This window comes from Doryrhamphus excisus, chromosome 8 (assembly GCF_030265055.1).
Source record: "Doryrhamphus excisus isolate RoL2022-K1 chromosome 8, RoL_Dexc_1.0, whole genome shotgun sequence".
Classification (NCBI taxonomy): Eukaryota; Metazoa; Chordata; class Actinopteri; order Syngnathiformes; family Syngnathidae; genus Doryrhamphus; species Doryrhamphus excisus.
The window spans coordinates 249,058-272,887 of NC_080473.1; the positions used below are offsets into that span (position 1 = coordinate 249,058).

At 44.4% G+C, this 23,830-nt stretch overlaps 1 protein-coding gene across 11 annotated transcripts in view; it reads right to left on the bottom strand.

The window, feature by feature from the left end:
* tenm4 (teneurin transmembrane protein 4) overlaps positions 1-23,830 on the bottom strand; it is a 156,639-nt gene that overhangs the window by 96,271 nt on the left and 36,538 nt on the right. For 10 of the 11 annotated variants that reach the window (XM_058080915.1, XM_058080914.1, XM_058080912.1 and 7 more), the window contains exon 3: positions 23,132-23,407. In XM_058080915.1, coding sequence (XP_057936898.1) covers positions 23,132-23,407 — 276 coding nt within the window. Of the gene's footprint in view, positions 1-8,886; positions 9,112-23,131; positions 23,408-23,830 lie in introns of all 11 variants that reach the window. The other variant, XM_058080913.1, reaches the window with a different exon arrangement.

Consider the following 23,830-nt stretch of genomic DNA (forward strand, 5'->3'; position numbering starts at 1 on the left):
TTTCGTAATTTCCTATGATTTAATGCTGTGAAACATTTGCATGTGTGAGGTACGGATAAGGTCTTATGGAGTATTATGCCAAGTAAAAAACAACAAGCAGTAAAAGAGTATTTAGTCATCTGGCATCTTCATTCCTTCAATGCTTTTATGACGCATGCACACTTGCATACGCAGGCAAACAAAGCCAGCGATGCAAGCGGCGAGCTATAAACTAGCCAACGTCAGTCTCATTTCCATTTATTCCAACGTGCATCTTTCATTGGCCATCTGCAAAAAGTGCACAAAGCGCTGATTTACCCTCCCACTCGCTTTCAACCGGCTTGGCCGCCACATATTTTATGGTCAGGAGCCCAGGCGGAGAGCGTTTCGCAGGGAGCGCTACTGTATATCACGCTTGTGTCGCGCCGACAGATGGTCGCACAGCGCGACGCACGCCGCTTCCCGGTAATTAGCTCTGGTGTGGAGGTAGGGGCTGGAATGGACCGGTGTGAGTTTGGAATGACCTCCACTGCTGCTGGCCCGTCTACCTGAGCCCAAACCCTCGCTCATAAGACATCTAAGTCTAACTAATGCTACTTCCATGACAATTAAGCAATTGTAAAGCAAACTGTTTACTTCCTCCAAGGCATTCGCTCTCATTAGAAGTTGTATGTATTAACTTTGGATGACCTCGCACACCACATGACTGTCACATGACTACCTTGTACAGGTTCTGGAATCTTCCTCTCAAGGTGCTCCTCAACATTAGGGCTGGGCAAACCCAGGGTCACATGGTGAAAGGATGACACTATTTGTACACACGCTAAAAAGTTATATTTGAATGCATTCTTTGCTTGATGGTATTTTTAACACCGTCCTTTTTTTCCCCATACAGGAAGTAAAGCAAAACATGACATGTAAAAGTTATTCATGTTCAACAAACATGCCACTCATCAGCAAAGTATCAAATCCACCACACAGGTTCCTGCGTGACCACGCTGGTTGAAGGCCAAAGACGTATGGAAGCATCACAAATGTGTTGCATTCAGCATCCAAATGAATGAAGGCTTGTCTATTCTGGTGAAAAGAAAAGCAGATTCATTCATTATCAGAAAGAAAAGACCACAGCGACTCCGCCACAAAAGCCCAAACTTTCTCTTTGGGATAGAAAAGCCGAAATCATACTGCTAACTATTCACTGCCAACCAACAATACACACTCTTCATTTGTCTTCACCGCATCCGACAACACCCCCTCTTATGCACAATCACACACCTCTGTACTACTACTACTAGTACTACTACTATCACCATCCTTGTACATCTTGCATGCTAACCTTCCTATGTAGAGGATCACAGCAAAAGGTGAGCAGACCTTGTGTGTCGTCTGACACCCCTCCCCTAGTCATATGTGAAATGGTGAGTTTGGGTGTCAGTACGATGGATAATGGATTTGTCCTCCACCCCCTTGGCATCCAGCCTGCGTCACGCCACGGCTACATGGCTGCTCTTCTTCTTTTGCTGACACAAATTGAGACACATCACGTCCGTCGCATGATAATGGCCCACCATCTGCGACCCCCCCCAGACACCTCACCCCTGGCCCCCTGACGGATGCCAGGCAGACAGACGTACAGGACCCGCAGAGGTGCTTGTCTTGCTCCTGCCCGTCGTGACAGGAAATCCATCGCATCTCATGAGCGGTGGCAGTGGGGTGGGGCCGTATTGGATGGGGGGGCAGGACACCCCCAACAACAACACGGCGAGCAAAAGGAGAGGATGTTTTACAGAAAATACCTCTGGGATGTATATACAGGACATCATGGAAGAGGATTGTTCTCTGCAACAAATGCACGTATTCAACCCTAATAAATGCCATTTATTACTCACAATATTTTAGTTTACTCTGGTAATATTTCATACCTCCTTCTTGGTACAACACAACTTTTTGCTCTTAATATTTTGACTTTATTCCAAACTTTCTTCTTGTAATTTTGCTTTTGACTTTATTCCCATAATACTGTCTTTGTGCTCCTAACTTTCGAATGTTCCAAAACATGATTCAAAGTTTTGTTGTCATAAAGTTATGGCTTTAAAATATTCATTCATTCATTTTCTACAGCTTATCCTCACAAGGGTCACGGGGGTGCTGGAGCCTATCCCAGCTGTCTTCGGGCAAGAGGCGGGGTACACCCTGGACTGGTCGCCAGCCAATCACAGGGCACATATAGACAAACAACCATTCACACTCACATTCATACCTATGGACAATTTGGAGTGGCTAATTAACCTAGCATGTTTTTGGAATGTGGGAGGAAACCGGAGTACCCGGAGAAAACCCACGCATGCACGGGGAGAACATGCAAACTCCACACAGAGATGGCCGAGGGTGGAATTGAACTTGGGTCTCCTAGCTGTGAGGCCTGCACGCAAAACGCTCCTCCGCCGTGCAGCCAGCTTTAAAACAATCATGCATTTTTCATGAGTCTTATTTTTCTTTTATTATTTTATTATTCTTATGACATTATTTGCTTAATGTATATATATTGTAATAATATCTCTCTACACTAATTTCACAAAAACAACTGACAGCTTAAAAAATATATATATATATTTTATATTTCATTTTATATAACACTACCCTATCATTTTGCTGATAATATTACATAATATTAATAATATTTTTGCTGATAATATTACATATTTTTAATAACTTCCTTCCTTTAATGTTTGACTTATTGTCACGACAGCAAATGTTGAGCTTATTTAAATTCTTCTGCCCCCCCGGCCCCCCTGTCCCCCAGGCCGTATGTGCACAGCTCAGCATTCCAGTCAGGTGTGAGCTGCTGGAGGGCAACAGGTCACTCCCCCCCCCCCCCCCCCCCCCCCCCGCTGTCAGGCATTAAAGATGCTAATGCCGGGAGGTCCCGTGTCTCCGATGTGTGGGCTCAGCGTGGCGTTGGGCTCCCGCTGGCGGCCTCCCCGGGGGCGGCCTCCCCGGGGGAAAGCCGAGGGCCACCGTGAGACACAGGCGGCACAAAGGGGAGAGAAGGCCTCATCGGGCTTTGCAAAGGAAGCCAAAGGAAGCCAAAGGAAGCTGGAGAGAAGGACCAAGTCCACACTGCGTCCTTTCAGGCTGAATAACGACGTGCTGCTGGGAGCATTTACTTCTTTCAATCCCGCATTATGACCCCAGGCCGCCGTGCCCCACACCGCAAGCTTGTTTACTGACAATGAGCCCAAAACTCCACACACACACACACACACACACACACACACACACACACACACACACACACACACACACACACACACACACACACTCTTTCACCATCTCCCTGCAAAACGCCAGACCAAAAACTTCAAGCAAACCCGGACAACATTTTACAACAGAAGAAAACTTGGATGGTCGGAGCACTTCAGGTTTTCTATCCAACCAGTTCCTCCAGCAGGTGATTTAATTGGTGCGCTCCTTCCCTCAAATTGAAGGAGGTGTTGCTCCTTAAAATGACCTGATTTAGTGCCCGGCGGGAAAGAAAACCTGCAGTGTCTCGCCCCCTACATGGCATGAGTTTGACACCCCTGCTTTAGAAGAAGAGTCTGCTCGCAGGGCTGTATGAACAGAAATGCTCGATAAGCATACTTCATATACTGTATGGAATATACGGGGGTTATTTTATCAGTGACTCGTTTCTTTATTCACCGAAACTGACCTATGTAAGAAATTGCTGTAGGGGTACATGAATAAAAATGACTACATTAACGCCGATCTCTGAGATTTACGTAATGTGCTGGAAGGCCTCATGTGAAGATCACAGCGGAAAGGTGAGAGCATGAAGGTGTTGCTTGTTGTGTGTGTGTAAGTGTGATGATCATGTTGTGTATTCATCTCGCTATTGTGTGCTAAATGAGCGCTGGTCTTCTTAGGTGCTGCTGTGAATGATTCGTTATTTCACCCTAAGACCCCAATTTTGCAGGTAACAGTAAATCTATGCTTTCACCAATACTGTGTGTTGTTTGACGGTCCTTGAACACACCATGCGTGACGCAGACTGAGACATAAGAGGCGAGCTTTAATGATGTTTGCTCTGTGCATTTTTGCTTGGTGCATACACCTACGTATGCTATATGTGCTTCTCAGTCCTAAGTATTATCTGTCTGTTTGTTTTCATCATGATTTCAAATAATGGTGTTCAAATGTAACAGTCGATTATTTCCATGTTGCTGCAGACCAAGTTCACCACACCTTATGAATTAGTAGCCAACTGTGCACAGTTGAAAAAGTAAACATTTCACTTGTATAGCGCTGTTCCACTTTCGAGGCGCTCAAGAGTTTTGAGCACATTTACCTGATGATGACGCAACGGGGGCTTCAGTATCTTGCCCAAGGCCGTTCGGACATGATCACGGGAGACAACAGGTTCAGGGTTCAGGGTGGGAGACAACCACCCACCCGCCTGAGGCATGCCGCTGCCATGTCATCCCGTGTCATTAGTGAAGATGTTTGATTGTGTGCTTGATGTTTTAAGTGTGCAGGAGTAGGGGGCGACCAGTCCAGGGTGTTCCCCACCTCTCACCCGAAATAAGGCGGAATAGGCTCCAACATAACCCCGGCAGGATAAGCGGTATAGAAAATGGATGAATGGAGGAGTAGAGGGTACATGACATTCAGTCCCATGGATAAAGGGGTATGCCAGTGGGAACCACTGTGACGGCCTAAAAATAGGCTGACTTGATGAAGACCGGAAGACCAAACGCATTTCCGGTACGGATCGTGTAGTGACACAAAAAAACCGAGCTGACCCACTCGTCTCAGATGTATTTCTTCTCCACTTAAGAAGACAAAAAGTTACCACTTCCACACATGATGGGAGAACCTCTTTTCACTCCATGATATGTAATATGCCATGGTGGACTGCATGTCAATGTTTTGTGTTATTACTGCCGGCCAGTACCCACAATACTACAGTACATATCCCCTTTATTTACACTTTTTGACTAATAATACACCAGACAGACATTATTCATTCATTCATTTCTGAAAAAACACTAGCGCATGTATTCTTTTCTCATGAAGTCTTCACTGCAGCCAAGAAAGACAAAGCCTAAATAAAGCAAATAGGAGAAAAGACGTGTCACCTTCCATTAGCAGATTAAAGAATTGTAGATAAATCAATTTAGGGTTTGATTGCATAACGATCCAGACGCAAACGCTGTTCATTAGGTGTTTGTGCTGCAATGCACCAACGTTGCCTGCTTAATGAGTTGCTTTGAAAGAAAGAAAAACAATGGGAGGTTGCCTCTCTGATCCCTCCGTGACTGGAAGCCCTTCCTCCCGTCAACTCCTGTTTGCACTGGTGAAGGGAAGCACGTTTAGCAGAGCGCGCTAGGAGGCTGACGTGTTATTAAGTGGAACTAAAGGTAGAAATGAAGAAGTTCTCCTCACTCCATCCTGACAGCCCCAGGCTGAGCTAAATGCTTCACCTATGCAAAGCGCCGCCATTGTTAGGGAAGCAATCTGCCGTGGAAAAGAGCGCGGAGGCCAGCGCCGCCCCCGAGCCCTCCAGCGCCGCCTCGTCACGCCGAGCTGAGCACCGTGGCACCTCTTGAGGAGATTAATAAGAACTCATTCTGGGGCTTTTTGTCCCAGGACCACTTTGGAATTTGATGTGATTGGTGAGTTAAAGCGGCACCATGTGGTACTTTTATGTGGAGTACAAATAAGGACAACTGCTTGGAAGTTCAACCAATGCTGAGGGAAATTAGGACAACACTGAAAGTTGTGATAAAACTGCCCATATGGCAAACTCCAAGCTGGAAGGTACATTTTCCAGGTCCAAACATCACAGATGTAACTGGTATGATGAAAAGCAGAACCTAAGAAGCCAGCACAGTCCCTTGTTTATCACACGTCATTGCTTCCAGACCGACCGTCATCATTGAATTTCTGTGACATAGGATTCCTTATTCATGAATAAAATATTCTAGTATATCAGTACAAGTCAGTGCATCGAAAACCTACCTTTGTTTACTACCTTGTGAATATGCTTTGTAATATTATTAGAACCCTCTAGAGATGAAACAACACCCCATAGTGACTTTTACAAGCCTATTACCAAATATAGTAAACATAATAAGACAACATAAGACATATCCGAGCATGGGAAACCTGTTTACTATATCCTAAATACAATTTGTAACATTATTAGAACTCTCAAGACATGAAACAACACTCCGTAGGCACTTTCACAAGCCTATTTCCCAAAATAGTAAACATAATAAAACAAAAGAAGACATGGGAAACACTGTTTACTACTCTCGGAACAAACTTATTATTATAAAACATTATTAGAACCCTCTAGACAAGAAATAACACCCCACAGTCACTTTTACACGTCCATTACCCAATATAGTAAACATAATAAGACAAAATAAGACATATCAGAGCATGGAAAACGTGTTTACTATCCTCCTAAATACAATTTTTAACAAAAATAGAACCCTCTAGACATGTCGCTTTTACCCAATAAGACATAGAAGACATAAATAAGATTCATGCTTGCGTGTGTTTCTATAAATGTATTGCGGTTGTATGGATCAGGGGTTTAGAATTGTTAGAGATTATTCAAGTCTTATCAAGTCTGGTGCTTGTGTGTCTCGCAGTCACTACTGACACCTACTGACCAGTGTACAGTACTACATATCATCACTTAGGATGTGTCTTCTGAATGCCTTACATTTGTATTCCACTCATTTAGCCACATTATGCTTGAAAATGCTTCATTTAGGCCAAAAATACATTTACAAATACATTTGCTTAAATATGTACATATGTATTTTGACTGATGATAGGCTGTATTCAATCACAACTTTGTCATTCAAAGTCCAAAGTGATGATGGATTATAACACAAAAGCTATATTGATTTTTGGGTTGTTTTGCTTTTTGAAACCACAACAAACATTTAGAGATTAGATAGAGAAACATTTGCTCTGTAAATAGTACATGAGGTAATGCTCTGACCGAAGAGTTAGATCCACACAAAACGCACTCAAACACCAACTAACAGCAAGTCATCATAGAAAGATGGTGCACGGCTCCAAAGACCTCAAACTTTATGCCACAGTCCACTCGCGAGGAGAAATAAATGTTTGACCGTATTTGGGGAAAATTCACCATCGACTAATCAAGGAATGGGATGGAGAAATCTGTCTACAAATGTTGTGCGCTCCTGTTTCCACACCAGTGTTTTAGTGAGTCAAATAAATCTCCCTGGAGGAGTTGTGACATAGCTGATGTCACATATTCTTTCAATGGCAAGAGCACCTCTGCTGGTTATACACGGTACCACTTTGATTTTATTTCTAGTTTCCCCATCAAACTGTCCTGCTAGCTTGACGTTGACCTTCTCATCCAATTTGGAGTCAGAGCGAGTGTTGGAATTATTCGATTAGATTCAGCATCAGAACCAGTAACACCTTACCACCAATCAGGTTAGCACTTGAGGCTAACAGGCTACACTGCTGTAATTCCAGTAATGTCTTACCATCAAATATTGAGGCCAACTTTTGAGCCAGATTGACTGTTGAATGTAATGCTAACATAGCCAAAAAAAACTATATATAGTCATAGGACCGATAAAAATAAATAACATTAAAAATAGCTCCGAATCAAGCGCTTCTTTTTTCACCTAACTTACCCTGAACATCACACAGGCTGCTCGGAGCTGCCTGAATACAGTGCACCTTGCTGGGCCACAGCAGGTGCCCCCCCCCCCCCTCTATACTCTGCTTCTCCTGGTAGTAGTCATTAGGATTCATCAATAAAGTCCTCATTTCTTCCAGGCCGTCTTCCTCCAGGTGTACACAAACTACATGTCCATCTAAATGTCAATAAAGTAGATATAAAGAAGTTATGGGTTATTTATGAGTTAAAGCTACGGTGTGTTCAAGGACTGCCAGAATTCTTTCGTGAGAAAACATCATCAGTGAAGCGTAAAGTCAATCAAATGTGGGCTTTTTGACAGTAGTACAAGTATTCTGTACACTTTACCTGTATTACCACGTATTTATTCATTATTACCCACTCATGCTGAAAGAGATGTGATTATGCTGCCTACATTTCTATCTACTTCGGCTTATCCCAGGTGGGGTTGCGGGGGCAGCAGCCTAAGCAGGGATGCCCACACTTTCCTCTCCACATCTACTTTCTATCTCTCCAGCTCATCCTGGCAGACCCTGAACCAGGTCAGTTCAGAGACTATGTCTTTCAACTAGCCTGGGTCTCCGACAGACCCAGAAGGGGAGGCATCCTGACCAGATGGCCGCGCCACATCATCTGGCTTTACATGAAATATTACGTAATACTTCAACATTTTTCCCCAACAATGTGTGCATGTTCCAGGCCTTTGGCATGTGGACAGCACGGCGTTAAAACGTCTGCGAGGAGCTGACGCGATTTAATGAAACGGGAAAGCTTTCAAAGCTAATCTCACTCGAGAGGCTCCGTTTGACTTGTTAATTAAAGTCAAGTCTTCCACCGGGTTAACACTTCACGTCATCTTCAATGCATCCGCCGAGGTGTTTAACCGTCCCGTCTGACTAAACACACACGTTCATGCAAACACGGCCAGTTCCCTGCCAGCGTTGCACACGCCACTGGATAAAAATCTTCCATGTCTTGGAAGGAAGCTGTGAACTTTGCAGACCTCGCTTCAGAGACTTTGCAGCATTTCCTCAGGCTGCGTATCGACTCAAGAGTTTCTAGTCTCTGGCGGCGCTCTGACAGTAAAAGAAAAAGCAACAGAAGGGCCTGTTCTTGCCCACAGCCATCTGCACAACCTGCAACACAACAAGTCTGGGAAGGCCAGGCCCCCAGAAAGCAACAGTAGCTGTGGAGAAACCACTCACCGTCAGCAGCTGCAGCGGCGGGAGCGTACAGGTTCCCCGAGCCAGCTTTAACTAAGAATGAATTGGGGCCGAACTCATCCTCAGAGTCAGAGTCCCGGGCTGGCTGAGCCACACTGTTACCTAGCAACCCCCCCTGGTTCTGATTGGCCGCAATGGAAGGGGGAGGGTATGGGAGCTGCTCGACGGGGGAGGAGGAGGAGGCGGAGGAACAGATCACTGGTGGACCTGTGGACCACAAGCAGAGACAACACATGGGGGGAATGAAACACACACCCCAACATCACACACACACACACACACACACACACACACACACACACACAAACACATGCAAGACTTAGGTGACACTTCATAAGCAAACATCAACACATCCATCTTTGTCTCTGGCTTCTCACCCCGGATGAGAAGAACAAAAGAGCCAAGAAGAGACTCGTCTTGTCTGATGTCGCTTTCAAAAGTGACAAACGTCACTGGAAAGGCAAAAACCTGACACAACTTGAAGCTTGAAGTCTTGAAGCTGGCTTTCGCTGGTCCCAATCACTGCTGTCAGATCACATGCTAACCACACGGATGAGGTGTGTCAGAAAGGTTCCAGCGATGGTATCCGTGCACATCAGGGACATCTTCTTGCCAGGCGACCAACTCGCATGTTCGTTTGTCGGATGTCTCTGCTACCACCGTTCATCTCTAAGTCTCAGTTCGGTTTCAGGATTTCTTTCTCAAAAGAGACTTTTCCCTTTGCGTCTGTCGCCCAAGAGCTTTCTCTGCACACGGCGCTTAACATCAACACATCCACCTCATCCCAGCTGAGAAGAACAAAACATTGTGCCTGATGTTGCTTTCACTGTCACTGTCAGACTGCCCTGGAGCTCACCTTCTCTGGTCCTAATCACTGCTATCAGATCACATGCTAACCACAGCCGTGGATGTCGATGGCGTTCATCAATCCGGCACATCTACAAAGACGCACTGTGGCATTTGCTGGCTTCTGAGAGAGTTCTGGCAGGACAACTTGTGGCTTACAATGTCCTGAGCATCCGACAGTTCCTGGCAGAGAAGAACATGGCATGATGGGGCAACTTCCATCCTGCTCCTGTTTCCTCTGGTTCAAGGGATCATCAAGCAGACTCGTTTTGAATACATGGCTCACATCAAGGTGGCTGTGACGATGGAGCTGCAGAGCATCCAGGAAGAAGGCGTGGCAGAGAATGCCGGGCAAGTGCGTCGGACTCAACGCTAGCCTGACCTTGATGAGTCTCATCTGTTGATGGACGACCACAGGGCAAAACCAGATTTGTTTGTCAATTGGATGGGATTGTGTCTTTGCTAGCACAGTTGATCCTCGTCTCTGAGCCTGGTCCCTTTCAAAGAAATTACAACACTTGCTCGCATTTGTTGGATGAAGTTGTGGGCATGAACAGTTGAGCTTCTGCTTGAAGCCATAAAAAATTCAGAAGAAGTCCAAGGTAGTTCTGGAAAGAAAGCTTTTACTGTCTGTGTTGTCCTTAACGCTATTTGGATCTCACTGGCGCAGCAGCTTGGGGGGGGGGGGGGGGGGCCCGAAGAGTTGCCAGAGTAGATAGGCTCTCCCGCCATCCCAGCAACGAGACCTTCGCTCAGCATCAAGTGGAGCATTTAGCTGCCTGACAGCTTCAGCAAGCAAACGGCACAGCTACAGACCAGCGTTAAGGTCTTCTGAATGAACACATTAGCGGGCTCATTAGGACGCATACAACATGTTAGCTGCTGATTGCTCATGATACACCCCCGCGCTCGCCGCAACTTTCCCTCCCTGCAGAATGACTAATTACAGGTCTCGTTAGAAAGCAGCAGCAGAGGATCTTCAGTCTAACATCACTCAGTCAGGCGTTTCTTTAAGTTGAACAAAATCAACATCAAAATAAAAAGACAAAAACACAGACACACTTAAACATCTGAAAATGCTACAGTGATGCCTGTGGAAACTATGTACTATACTGTGTACTATACTGTGTACTATACTGTGTACTATACATTCATTCCATTGTCTTTATCAACTATTTCATTACAAAACCTCCCCGTCCCTAGCAATGTTAGCATCCCTAGCTTTCTTAACAATACTACCATCTTTAGCTGTTCTAGCATCCTTTGGTGTCTTAAGATCATTAGCATATGTTGCTGGTTTAGCATTTTTAACTGTCTTAGCAATATTAGCATCCTTAGCTGGCTTACCAATGTCAGCATTTGCTGCTGTTCTTAGTAATGTCTTAGCAATGTTAGCATAGTTAGTTGTTCTAGCATTCTTTACTAGTTTTCTAATGCTGGCGAGCTATCTTTGCAATATTAGCATGCTTACCTATTCTGGTATCTTAGCTGTCTTAGCAATGTTAGCACCTTTTATTGTTCTAGTGTTAGCATCCTTAGCTGGCTTACCAATGTCAGCATTTGCTGCTGTTCTTAGTAATGTCTTAGCAATGTTAGCATAGTTAGTTGTTCTAGCATTCTTTACTAGTTTTCTAATGCTGGCGAGCTATCTTTGCAATATTAGCATGCTTACCTATTCTGGTATCTTAGCTGTCTTAGCAATGTTAGCACCTTTTATTGTTCTAGTGTTAGCATCCTTAGCTGGCTTACCAATGTCAGCATTTGCTGCTGTTCTTAGTAATGTCTTAGCAATGTTAGCATAGTTAGTTGTTCTAGCATTCTTTACTAGTTTTCTAATGCTGGCGAGCTATCTTTGCAATATTAGCATGCTTACCTATTCTAGTATCTTAGCTGTCTTAGCAATGTTAGCACCTTTTATTGTTCGAGTGTTAGCATCCTTAGCTGTTGGAGTGTACTGGCTGTCTTAAAAATCATTGGCAGTTGTCATTTCTTAGCAGTATTTGCAATGTTAGCATCATTTGCTGTCTTAGCATGTTAGCATCAATTGCTGTTCAAGCATCTAAGTTGTCAAAGCAATGTTAGCATCCTTTCCTGTTCTAGCTTCCTTTGTTGCACTAGCAACATTTGCAGTCGGTCCTAATCAGCATCCTTGGCTGTCCGTAGCATTTTAGTAGCATTTTAGTTGCCTTGGGAATCAGGACCGCCTTGGCATCTGAAGGGTAAAATTGATTATGACATAATGTATTCATTTATTATTCCTTGCAGTTTAGGATAGAGTGGATGTTAGCCGCTAACACTGACTTTTAACACTGTTAACCTTCAGACATCCTTCATATCGACGGAATGTGAGGTGGGTGAAGAAAACAAGATCATTAGTCCACACGTGTCACGTGCAGACCGATATAAAATGGTACATTTCAAGCAGACGTTCCAGTCAAAGCCGTGCGCCACAAAGAGACAGAATCGTTAACGCGGATATTCACGGCAATTCACGCTTAAGACTGTGTTTATCTGAGAGCTCTGAGGAGTATAAATTCCATCAGTAAATAGTAAATATCATTTCAAGAGACGATTACATATTGGATGAGAGGGAAAAAGAAAATTGATTAAGGAGAGTCAACATTCATCCACGGGGTTTGAATTCTCTCGAAGCTAAAGCTTGTGACCGACTCGTCTCAGAATCTTAATCAATGATCTCATTGATCTGTTGAAGCTTCAAAACTTAAGTAGTAAATACAAGACTAACTAAAAGATACACAACCGCTTGCATTTCTTTTGTGTCACTTACAACTTTAGTACTTTTAGCAGTAATAGCTATGTTAGCAATCTAAGCATCATTAGCTGACTTAACATTATTAGCTGTCTCACCAATATTAGCATTGCAACATTAGTACTCTTAGCAGCTATAGCTATGTTAGCAATCTTAACATCATTAGCTGACTTAGCATTATGATACACAACCGCTTGCATATGCAAGAATTGTGTCACATACAACTTTAGTACTTTTAGCAGCTATAGCTATGTTAGCAATCTTAGCATCATTAGCTGAATTGAATTATTAGCGTTCTGACCAATATTAGCATTCTTAGCTGCTGTAGCATTATTGGCAGCACTTGCAGCATTAGTACTCTTAGCAGCTATAGCTATGTTAGCAATCTTAGCATCATTAGCTGACTTAGTATTTCCACCAATATGATACACAACCGCTTGCATATGCAAGAATTGTGTCACTTACACCTTTAGTACTTTTAGCAGCTATAGCTATGTTAGCAATCTTAGCATCATTAGCTGAATTGAATTATTAGCGTTCTTACCAATATTAGCATTCTTAGCTGCTGTAGCATTATTTGCCGCATTTGCAACAATAGTACTCTTACCAGCAATAGCTATGGAAGCAATGTTAGTATCATTAGCTGACTTAGCATTTCCACCAATATTAGCATCCTTAGCTGCTTTAGCATTATTCACCACATTGTAACTTTAGCACTCTTAGCATCTATAGCTATGTTAGCAATCTAAGCATCCTTCGCTGACTTATTATTATTAGCGTTCTTATCAACATTAGCATCCTGAGCTGCTCTAGCATCAGGTGCGGCCAATTAGCAATTACCCAGACACTTTGCATTGACTTTCCATCACTGAAAGTATAGTTATGCTGCCAACAGTGCAACACCCTGCCAAAAGCACAGAAAAGCACAAAGGAAGCAAGAAAGGAAGGATGGGACTCTCAGAGCTTTTATGATCTAACATTGAAAAACAATAACGGCACTTCTTACCTGCTAGTAATCAATAATAGAAAGCAACGCAGACACCAATTGTTCTTTCATAGACAGGCCTGGTGATTACCCAGGAAATGGAAATGATATTTGTGTGTAATAAAAGAGCATTAGTATACATTTACGACTGACCCGCGAAAACGTTATCACCGCTTTAAAAGCTGGCGGCCGTGACTCACCACGACTACGCTCTTAAGGAGACGCTGAGCTAATTAGGACTGGATGCTCAGCGCAAAGCCAGAACACCAGCACCACCACTGCTCATTAGTCCTCTTAATGGACACAATACTGTTAGCTGCAGCTGCGTTAGCATCCTTAGCTCTGTCAGCCAAACATGGCTGCCTTAGCATCTTTGGCATCCTGAACCTTTCTCAGCCAAACATGGCAAAATGTCTGCAATAGCATTGTTAGCATTCTTGGCTGCCTTGGCTACCTCCGGCATCTTTAGCTAACTTAGCCAAACATGGCTGCTTTAGCATTCTTAGCATGGATTTTTGGGTGCATCAGAATATGCTGATGCTAGCAAGATGAAAGAGGCAAGGCTAGATTGGGGCTGGCTATTGTGTCCTCTCCATCAACATGGCAACCTGGCCTCTTGTCACCGCCATCCATCCCGTCCAGTGTCGTCCTCCCAAGTGGGGGTACGACGTGCCCTTCTATCCATCTGAAGGACGCCATCTGTTTATTTGTGACAAACAACCAGAATGTTACTTCTCCAGCCCACCAGGTGGCAGTATTCAGGCCCAGGAATACGTAACGCTAAATTCATTGCATTATAACAACACGGTGGCGCATGGCAGATACTTCCTAGTGGTTAGCTTGTGAGAGAGAATGGTTAGCGCTGATGAGGTGCGGCGTCATTAAACGCTGCCCCCCATTCAAGCCTCCCTGGGGCCGCCATTGTTCAAGGATGAAAAGTGTCCTCACCTCTCATTGTGGACGCTGTCCTGCAGGCATGTGAGGACTATTTTCAGCATCTCCTGTGACTAACTAACACGCTGCTGGCCAGTCTACACACGCGCGGCGGTTTCAAACGTCTGCTCTATCCATCACGACTGCACCCGAGACAACTTAGGGACATTTCAAAGGTTTTGGAGCATGAAAGTGTTTGAATCTTTCAGCTTCATCAACTACTTCAAGGTCCAATACTGTACTATTTTTCAGTATTTTTAAATACACCTGTAGCTGAACCGGTCCAACTACCTCGACGAGCTAAAGTGCTAACATTACACTTGCATTTTAACAGCAGCATCGTGCTAGGTTAGCCGGTTCTCTGAAGAAAATAATGCTCAAACTTAACTTCCAGCACCCACCTCAGTTGGTGACTAGCTGGCACAGTCAATTTTAAGATGTGTAGCGAAGCCTGATTGTACGTATTTTAATTTTTTGACTGAATGGCAGGCGTATACATAATAGTTCTAGTGTCCTTTGCTGTCTCAGCAATATCAGCAACAGCTACCGTAGCAATGCTATCTTGCCTTGCTGTTCTGCCATTCTGTGTAAGCTGTTTCAGCAATGTTAGCATCATTTTCCATCTTTAGATGTCGAAACAATATTAGCATTCTTAACTGTTATATTATGTTAGCTACTGTATCTTAACAATATTAGCATCCGTTGCTGTTCTAGCATTCTGAGCAATGTTAGCATCCATTGCTGTTCTATCATTCTGAGCAATGTTAGCATCCATTGCTGTTCTATCATTCTGAGCAATGCTAACATCAATTGTTGTTCTAGCCTTCTGAGCAATGTTAGCACACCTTGGTGTTTTTGCAGGTATTTTAGCATCATTTGCTGTTCAAGCATGCTTGGTTGACTTAGCTGTTAGCCATGTTTGCAATGTCAGCACATCTTACCGTTCAAGCATTGTTAGATGCCTTCACAATGTTCACAATTTTTAGCTGTTGTAGTATACTATATTAGCTATATTACTGCTTTAGCATCCTTAGCTGTCTTAGCAATATTAGCATCCTTTCCTGTTCTAGCAGTCTTAGCATTCTTTGTATCACCAAAAAACAACTTTTTTTGCATCATTTGCTGTTCAAGCATGCTTGGTTGACTTAGCAATATTATCATCTTTAGTTGTTAGCCATGTTTGCAATGTTAGCATATCTTGCCGTTCAAACATTGTTAGATGCCTTCGCAATGTTCACAATTTTTAACTGTACTATATTAGCTATCATTGTGACATTAGCATCCCTTGCTGTTCTACCATTATTAGTAATGTTAGCATCCCTTGCTGCTCTAGCATCCTTAGCTGTCTTAGCAATATTAACATCCTTTCCTGTTCAAGCAGTCTTAGCATTCTTTGCATCACCAAAAAACGACCTTATCTGTTTTCCAGAAAAAAAAGTTGCTTTTTTTGAAAACCAGAATGTCGACCGGTGTGAATAGTCGCTAAATATGTCAACAACACGACTAAGTTGGCCACACGGACCCTCCTGCTACATCTTTTTCTTCACTGTGCACATTAGGAGTGTTAGGAAGCAGAGTTTGGATGCCATCTACTCTACAGAGTTGGAACCACAAGGTCTACTCACAAATAGTCCCGTTGTAATGTGTTAATGAGTGACGGTGAACAACAGGTAGCGCCAAATCTGTTTGCGGTGGGCCCGCACATGTACGTAAATGGGCGAGGTACCGATGCAGGAACAAGTTGTCAGTGTTTTTCCAATGTTTGGATAGAAGATAGAAACTGTAACATGAGGCGTAGGGGGGGGGGAACACATTTTCCAAAGGTTGAGTTGTGTTTGTGTGGAAAACAGGGTGAAAATGACAGCTGTGTTGTGTTTTGTAGTGAAAAGCAAGCGTGTAAATGTAGCCTTCAGGACAAAGCCACTGTGATGGAGGATGATTATCATCTTTGAGTCACTGCACAGTGTCGCTGCTGCCGAAGACAACGACATGAATAAATAATAGTCCACAATCCTCCTAAGAAGTGAGCAGTAGACAGAAGACGTCAAAGAAACCTTGTCATGCTGGCGAGCTGACAGAGCAGGACACGCATAGCAGGACTTAATGGCACAAAGACGCCCATCATTCCTCCACGTGGCGGGACTCCAACCTGCGCACTCACACCACCTTTGCATTTCTCTGTTCGTGCCAAAGCCATTCATGCGCTGGTTGGTCTTCATTATTCTGGTCAAAGGAGTTTAACAGGAATGCCCCCCTCCTTCTAAACATAGAATGGTAAGAGAACATATTCATAGCTTTTCCTTTTCCACATCCTGTCACATTATGTGCTGCTCTTTATTTTTTTAGCATTTAGTCATTTGTCACATTTTGACAATGTGTTTGTGACCCCCAATGTGACATCCACTCCAGAATGGACATAAAAGCGCAATGAAGAAGCTGCCACCTGCACACATGTCTTCATGGTTGAGCAATACTCAACATGAACTTCTGAAGGTTCTTCACAAACATCACCAACACGTGAAAATATGACTTTTCATAAACTCCACAGCACAACATGAGGACCAGGGATGCTCCACAAAAATCACCAGTGCTTCTTTTGGGCTTTTATTTGGGTTGTTTTGGGCCCTGATGATGGATTAGTGCGGATCTTCTCAGGCTCATTTGTAGGCTCATTTGCAGGCTTTGACAGGTCCTGCTGGACACTTTGGGCTTGTTATCAGAGGGGCCGCATGCTTGCTCCCTGCCAGTTTGTTGGATCTTCCTAAACTGCGGTCCAACAAGGGGGGTGGGCGGCTAAGCGGTCCCCCTGCAGCCTCACGGGCCCACATGGGACGTGCCGGTTGATTCGCTCTAATCCTGACTCCTGACTTGTGATGCTCTCTTAGCAAAATCCAGCTAATTATTCCCACTCGTGTGTCCATGTTTGAGGGGATGCAAGGAAGACTCTTCCTGCTCAAAGACAGATAGCGACACAAGCTAACCCCTCTAAATCAGGCCACTGAGCCAAGCTACTGCAAAAGTTATATTCTGATATTAGCCGTGCTAGCAGCTGAGATGAATCCCTCTTTAGCAAAGTAAATACATGCCCTAAGTTAATGACCGTACATCGACATCGCCTGTCGCTTCAACTCAGTACAGTAGATGGCATCATCACTTCTTAACACACCTTAACTGCACCTGGTCTAGGGAATAAAAATAAGAAGATGTAGCATGAGGGATCAGTGTCACCAGCTTAGCAACTTTGTATTCAAACCTTTTCTTGTTGTGGGTGACCGACTTACTGGTGTCGCTCCGATACGGATACTTGGTGTAAATTGGTGTACTTGGTGTAAATTGTTTGTGTCGGGTAAATTCGAAGAAGTGTACCATAGCACAATTCTCATGTTTCCAGTCGGTCATTTCAACAGACAAACATGACCTCACATGACTCCAGTACCCAAAGCATCAACATTTTAGTGCATGGAGAACTGGTAACAGAAGTATGGATATGTCAGTATCAGTAGTTGAACATACGTATGTACAGTTTTTGTACTGACTTGCTGTGGGCAAGAAGTACCTCGGCTCCAAAAAAAGTCCCCCACATGCTGATCACCTGACAGCTTTGGCGGTATGCCCCAATACAGTGCACCTTGCTGGGCCACAGCAGGTGGCCCCTCCCCCTCTATGCTCTACTTCTCCTGGTAGTAGTCATATCATTATATTTCATTTCACACATCCTCATGTAAGCCTTCTTATCTCCAACTGTGGACTAACTGCAGGTACATTCAAATAGTCTCCTACAGGTATTTTGTATTGGGATCGTACAAATGCAAAGAATCTACTCCTGCTTGATGGCCACCTTGGACGTGTTTAGAAAAAGAGCAGAAAGTCTGCTGGTCAACGTTTCATATTCATGTTGTAGGAGATAAAGAATGCCGACATGATCTCATTAGATGCTGCAGGTACTTCCAGCACATCCCCAGGAAATGAAATGTAGAAATATGTGACACTTTAGTGTACCTGGGTGGTTCTGGTTCTTTGTGCTCTAGAGCTCCACTTTGGACAGATGGCAGCCATGCTTGTCTTCTAGAGGTGACAAAGAGGTACTGCATGTTGTTACCAGCTACCAGCTACCAGGATGAGTTGGAACACTACTTGGATAATGATGTGCACACTCCTTATCCCAACTATTGTTGGAGGTGATTGACTTGATACTTCACTCCCACATATCAGTCCACGGGAAGTTGCATCATTCAGAACCAATCCTTTTTGTACTGCATTGTACAAAATGTTATATTATTTGATGAAATGTCACCTTCAAAATGCCAACGCTCAGTCCTGCTACCTACATATGTTATTATTTGATTTTTTAAATACTGACTCACAGTATTGTGCTTGGTGTCAATGAGCATGAATGCTATATGCTACATTTCATTCATTTTCCACTGCTTATCCTCACAAGGGGCTGGAGCCTATCCCAGCTGACTTCAGGCGAGAGGCGGGGTACACCCTGGACTGGTGGCCAGCCAATCACAGGGCACATATAGACAAACAACCATTCACACTCACATTCATACCTATGGACAATTTGGAGTGGCCAATTAACCTAGCATGTTTTTGGAATGTGGGAGGAAACCGGAGTACCCGGAGAAAACCCACGCAGAACATGCAAACTCCACAAAGAGATAGCCGAGGGAATTGAACCCTGGTCTCCGAGCTGTGAGGTCTGCGCGCTAACCACTCGTCCACCGTGCAGCCACTACATTTCATGTATTTGCTAATTGTATGCCCTGGTCGTTAAAGAGTGGTCTACGAAAGTGGTCTTAGAAATGAAATAAAGGTGCCTGAGATGAGCCAGTACACGTTGAGAGTACTTCAATGTGTGTACTATGAGTTTGACTGAGTAAGCTGTACCTAATGTTGTGGCTGGGTCCCACCAAGCCAATGCTAGCGGGAGACAAAAACTGATAGGGGGTGGGGGTGTTGTGGCGGGTGTACCAGGCGCACCTGTCCCCCGCAGACAGTCGTTGTCATGCGTGGTGCGTTCAAAGACTCGTCAGAGCTTAACCTCAATCTTTCAGCATCAAAAAGCGATGCGCTTCATGTAAGCAGGAGGTGAAAAAGTCACCTCGGTCTTTGTTTCCATGGAGCGCCGCTTTGAAACGTCCTCACGGAGGTCACAGGGGCGTCTTTTGCTTTGCTGTTGACAATTTTAATTTGTGCTTTCATCATTATTTCCAAGGCACTTATTGATTCATTTTCATGCTATCGGTGGGTTGCCACAAAGTCGCTAGGCTGGGGGCGTAACTCATGCCGCTGGATGCAGCTTCTTAGAAGTGATGATTAAAGCAACAATGTCATACTTCCTTGCAGTGGAGGAGGAGAGCACTGCTACTGTCGGACCAGCCAGGACGCCTCCCGCTATACTAGCGTGCTCACGTTGCTAACACGACCAGACGTGTTTATTTTTAGACACCTAAATAAGTGATCACGACCATGTTTATTTCAAAGCTTTTTCAGCTGCTTACCGTAGCTTCCATCTGTGGCACTTCCTGTTGAACGCCTTCAGTCAGCAGCCAGTTACAAACTCACCCTGCAGGGGGAGCTCTGACAGGTATGCCTTACGGTTGCATGCCATCCAGTCACTCCACTTCTACCAGGCAAGAATGGCTCATCCATGACTGGATGAATCAATGATTTCATTCAAAACTGGTCATTTCAAAATAGGGTGGGAATAGTTTGATAACATTATGAGAATAAAGTCATAACATTATGGGAATAAAATGATATGATATGATATGAAAAGTTACGAAAAGTTTGAATAAAAAAATATCCAAAAAAGCAACAGCACAAATGGAAGAAATAGCAGAAATGGTCCGACAATAAAATGAAAATCTGAGTACATTTTTTTTCAATACGCTAGTAATGCTATAAAGAAAAAAATACATTCTAGTGTTGTAGAGTTGAAATATTCAAGAAAAAAATATTTTTTAAGACATAAAACTTTGAGAAACAAACAAAAGAAAGAAGTGACCATTTTATGAGAATATCATAAAAGTCATAATTCCAAAAGCTCATTTGCATCTTTTCATTTTCCAGGATGTGGACCTGGCTGGAAAAAACCCTGATGGAGATCCTAAGTAATAAAAACTGCGAGGATGCTTGTTGGTTGCTTTGGGCCTGATGAGCAGTGCGTCGCCATGAAGCTTCAACGTACCTTTAATTACAAAGGTGGTCTTTATTTAAGGCGGCAACACACAAGGACGAGTTGAAAAGGGCACACTTCAAAACAAAAGCCGTGCTAAACGTGCGCGTCGGTATGAAGCGCGTACGAGATGCCCACTATAACGACTAACTGCTTCTCGCCTGCTAGAAAACACCTGTGTTGCGTTTGTTAAGCTGCACATACACAAAACAAAATCAACAGGAGTCATTTTCTCTGCAGGTCGAATAAATGTGGAAAAAAGGACGGTATTTTACAGATTATACGTCACATCAGAAAAATAGGGAAAAGCATATGTAAGTGCCACTGGATTATAAATGGCTATAAATAAGCGAAATTAGTTCACCGAGCTCTCAATCTATTCCACATCACTATTGTTGGCTCACGCATACAGCGCCCTCTTGTGGCTGCCCATGACAATGTTCACTTCTTGCTTAATGTCGGTCAGCAGGAATGAATACGTTCAATGATAGACTATAAACTGTATCATTGATACAGTTGGCTATGCATCACATGACCAGCCAAATATGTATTCATTCTGAGGTGGGAAAATCAGCTTGTTGTTCCACTCCAGGCCAGTGGTTAGCGGTAGCGAGCGTTACAAAGCGTACCCTCCGCTGAGTATAATCAATTCAATAAAAGCCAATCAAATTAACCAAAGAGTTGCCGACAAACGATGAAAATGTACAGTAGCGCCCTGTCACAGTAGCGTCTCTCTTCAAATGTTCCAGCCAATCAGCATCCAGCTCTACTTTACACCAAGTACTAGAAACACAACCTGACTGTACCAATGGATACGCTTCTGTACACACACAGATAGATGGATGCATGGATGGATGCAAACAGTCATTGCTTATTTGCATGCATTAAGCGCAGGGTCAAGCCGTCAAAGCCGTCAAGAATACATTAAGGCAGAGTAAATGGTTTGTTGGTTTAATGCACACACACACACACACACACACACACACACACACACACACACGGTGTATGACTTTGAACGAAGCTGCCATATAGCAATGCTAGCGTATCAGGCATTAGCCAATGAAACGGCGATACAAGTGCTCTTTCTGCTTGAGTGAGCGGATTAAAAAGACTGCTTAAGAATCTTGGTGGGGTCTTAGGAGATGCTGCGTATGTGATGCCGCTGCGCTCCGTCCATGCCAGCCGTACGCTTTTAATGATGTAGCCACTGCGCTGGCACCCCCCCCCCCCATCCCCCCATCCCACTCCTCAAGTCACCCAGACAAATGGATTCTCCCTCCTGCAGTCATTCCTGCGGCTGAAACGAGGACGAGAATACATCAGCGGATAGAAATGTGAAACTATTTGCAAGGTTCTCCGCAAGGCTGCGTCGGGGTAATTAGAATCTCACCACCGGGCTCGGGATGAGCTTCTTCTTCTTCTTCTCTGCTGCTGAGGTGCCTCGGGAGCGAGATTGCTGATCTGCTGGATAATATTCCTCATTTAGGTGAGGAAGGAACTCCCCCCACATGCTGCTGACCGCTATAGACTGTAGAACAATGCAAAGCAACCGGAAGCCCATCTTATTCCTTCTGAGGATAAGCAGTGTAGAACATGGATGCATGGATGGATTGATTTCAAGTTTAAAAAGTTTAAAAAACTCATTTTTAAAGTGAGCCGAGATCCCCAAGGGGGGGGGGGGGGCAGCCTATGTATGCAACTGTGACAAATAACGTGCATTCTAAGCCAACTCAAGGACAATCACCAATAATACAAGGAGTTGCTCCTGTCAGGAACATTCCTCGAGTGCACCTGGCATCCCGGTCCAGCATCACCGCTCACAAGGCTCTGGGGACCGATTGAGAAACGGCCGAGCCCCCTGCTTTCCCGCCAAAAGTGATAAAACATTAAAACGGCAGGAGAATGATGAACAGCCGAGGTCACACGCTGGTGCTTTGATTTCTAGATGGAATGTGTTGGAGTTCAGCCAAGATGGCTGACAGGAAATCGGAGGTTTCAAAACATCAATCATTCACCGCATGGCAGACACGCATCATCACTTCGCCTGCTCAAGCTAGCACCCTCCCGTCCAAGCTTCTCTGGACTGCCTCCACTTCTGCTCCTCACACACAGAAATGAAACACCACCAAGTCACACATAGCATGCACGAGTGCTGCACTTCATTAACATGAATTCAACTCAAACTTGAACTGCAGCTCCCCTGTGCCAGCAGCACTCGTGCTACTTCCATAGCCCAATCAGGAAAAGAATGCGTGATAAAAACAGAGGGTGATGTTCTGCATCATAATGTCACAGTATATGTTCTCCAATAAACCATATCTCCCCCTGTGCTGGCAGCGTTTGTGCAGCCCTAGCCCAATGACGCTAGCCATTGTATACTTGTATACTAGATCTATACTGCTGTACAAGCTGTACATTACTACTAAACACTTTCTGAGTATTGTTTCTGGAGAAGACTCTCAAATGAAGCGTGGGATGGAGACCCCATGGAAGACAGAACCCGCCTTACCGTTCTCCGTGTTTTCGTGCTCAGTGTCGGTCAGCGTTAGATTGGAGTTGGCCCGGCTGGAGAGGCAGGAGCTGCGGCCCGACTTGGTGTTGCTACGCCCCCATAACCTGACGGCATGCTCCGGCGACATGACGCCGTCTGTCTCCGTGTCAGCATCCGAGCCCACGCTGACGGAGTAGTCGCGGTGCGGCATCCCCAGCTCGCCCCTGTAGGCCGTCATATGGTGGGACGGGAGGGCCTCCCCAAAGTCCAGGTCTCGGAGGGAGAATTCAGCCCCTGCAGCGAAGCACGGCATGTTGCTAAGGCTCGACGGCTTCATGAGTGCGACGACTTTTTAATGATGTTCCACAGTAATATGTGCTAATGAAGACCAAGCGTGATAAAAACCTTCTTCTGGAGACCCACCCTAGCGACGTGAACCTGACCTGTGAACACGCCCGCTACTTGATGAAGCAAACAAAGCACATCTTTAAATAATTGCAGGTTGTGTTGAATAGACCATTTTTACCCACAGGACTCATGTGGTTGCCATATGTTTGATGTGATGTCATTCTGATGTATTAGAATACTTTACGCCCGAATTATTCATAAATCTACTTTTTGTTTTTGGAAAAGCAAAAGCAGGCTTCTCTACACATCGTAAAGCTGACGAGAGAGTTGTATGTTTGATTGTGTCTTCACAGAATAGGCTAACTTAGC